Below are 710 nucleotides of genomic sequence, written 5' to 3'. Positions count from 1 at the left end.
AAGAGCGTCATAATCACCTTTCCTAAGGGACTACCCAATCCCAAGGCGCTCCAGGTGAACGAGCTGACACGCAGCGCGTTACCCAGGTTGAATTTCACCGCGTCGATTCTGACAGACAAGGCGAGCATGGACGCCAGGAAGATTCTTCAGGTTTCTCCCAAGCAGGAAGAGATACGTTCGGACGATGACTTCGCGACATTCATCAAAACTGCAGATAGCTGCACGCGTAGCAAGAAGCGTCGTCTGGATCATCTAACGTGGGAGGAGAAGCTGCAAAGGAAGTAAGCGAAAATCCAATGCAACTAGTAGTTCAACTTCTCGTCCACGAATTCCATGATGTAGACGTCATCTCCTCGTTTCGTCGTCGATTGATGCGCGTTTGCCGGTTCATCCTTTCTATTTATTAATTATTTCAATACATTACCCACATACACGATGATACAACAAATTTTCTTTTGATTAATCTATTTATACTATTTATTTATCTGTATACTATATATATCCCAGACAGCACACAATATTTATAAAGTATGTACAAAATATTTATAATTATTTAAACATTTTGTAAATATATATCAAAATATTTTATAAATATTTTTGTGATCTTAGATCTAACAAATCATAAAGATTTATCATAAATATCATAAAAATATTGAGAAATATTTACAAAATATTACTATAAATATTTATTTTTTGCTTACCATAAATAT

General features: G+C 35.6%; 1 protein-coding gene across 1 annotated transcript in view; it reads left to right on the top strand.

The window, feature by feature from the left end:
• The window catches only part of LOC115234231, an 8,211-nt gene that overhangs the window by 1,249 nt on the left and 6,252 nt on the right, over positions 1-710 (top strand). Inside the window, 1 exon segment of the mRNA XM_029805091.1 lies at positions 1-281. Within this exon segment, the coding sequence (XP_029660951.1) occupies positions 1-281 (281 nt within the window).

The sequence above is a fragment of the Formica exsecta genome, unplaced genomic scaffold (genome assembly GCF_003651465.1).
Source record: "Formica exsecta isolate Colony F162 unplaced genomic scaffold, ASM365146v1 scaffold2, whole genome shotgun sequence".
NCBI lineage: Eukaryota > Metazoa > Arthropoda > Insecta > Hymenoptera > Formicidae > Formica > Formica exsecta.
Note: the sequence above shows the minus strand (reverse complement) of the source record. Positions and strands in the feature narration are given on the sequence as shown.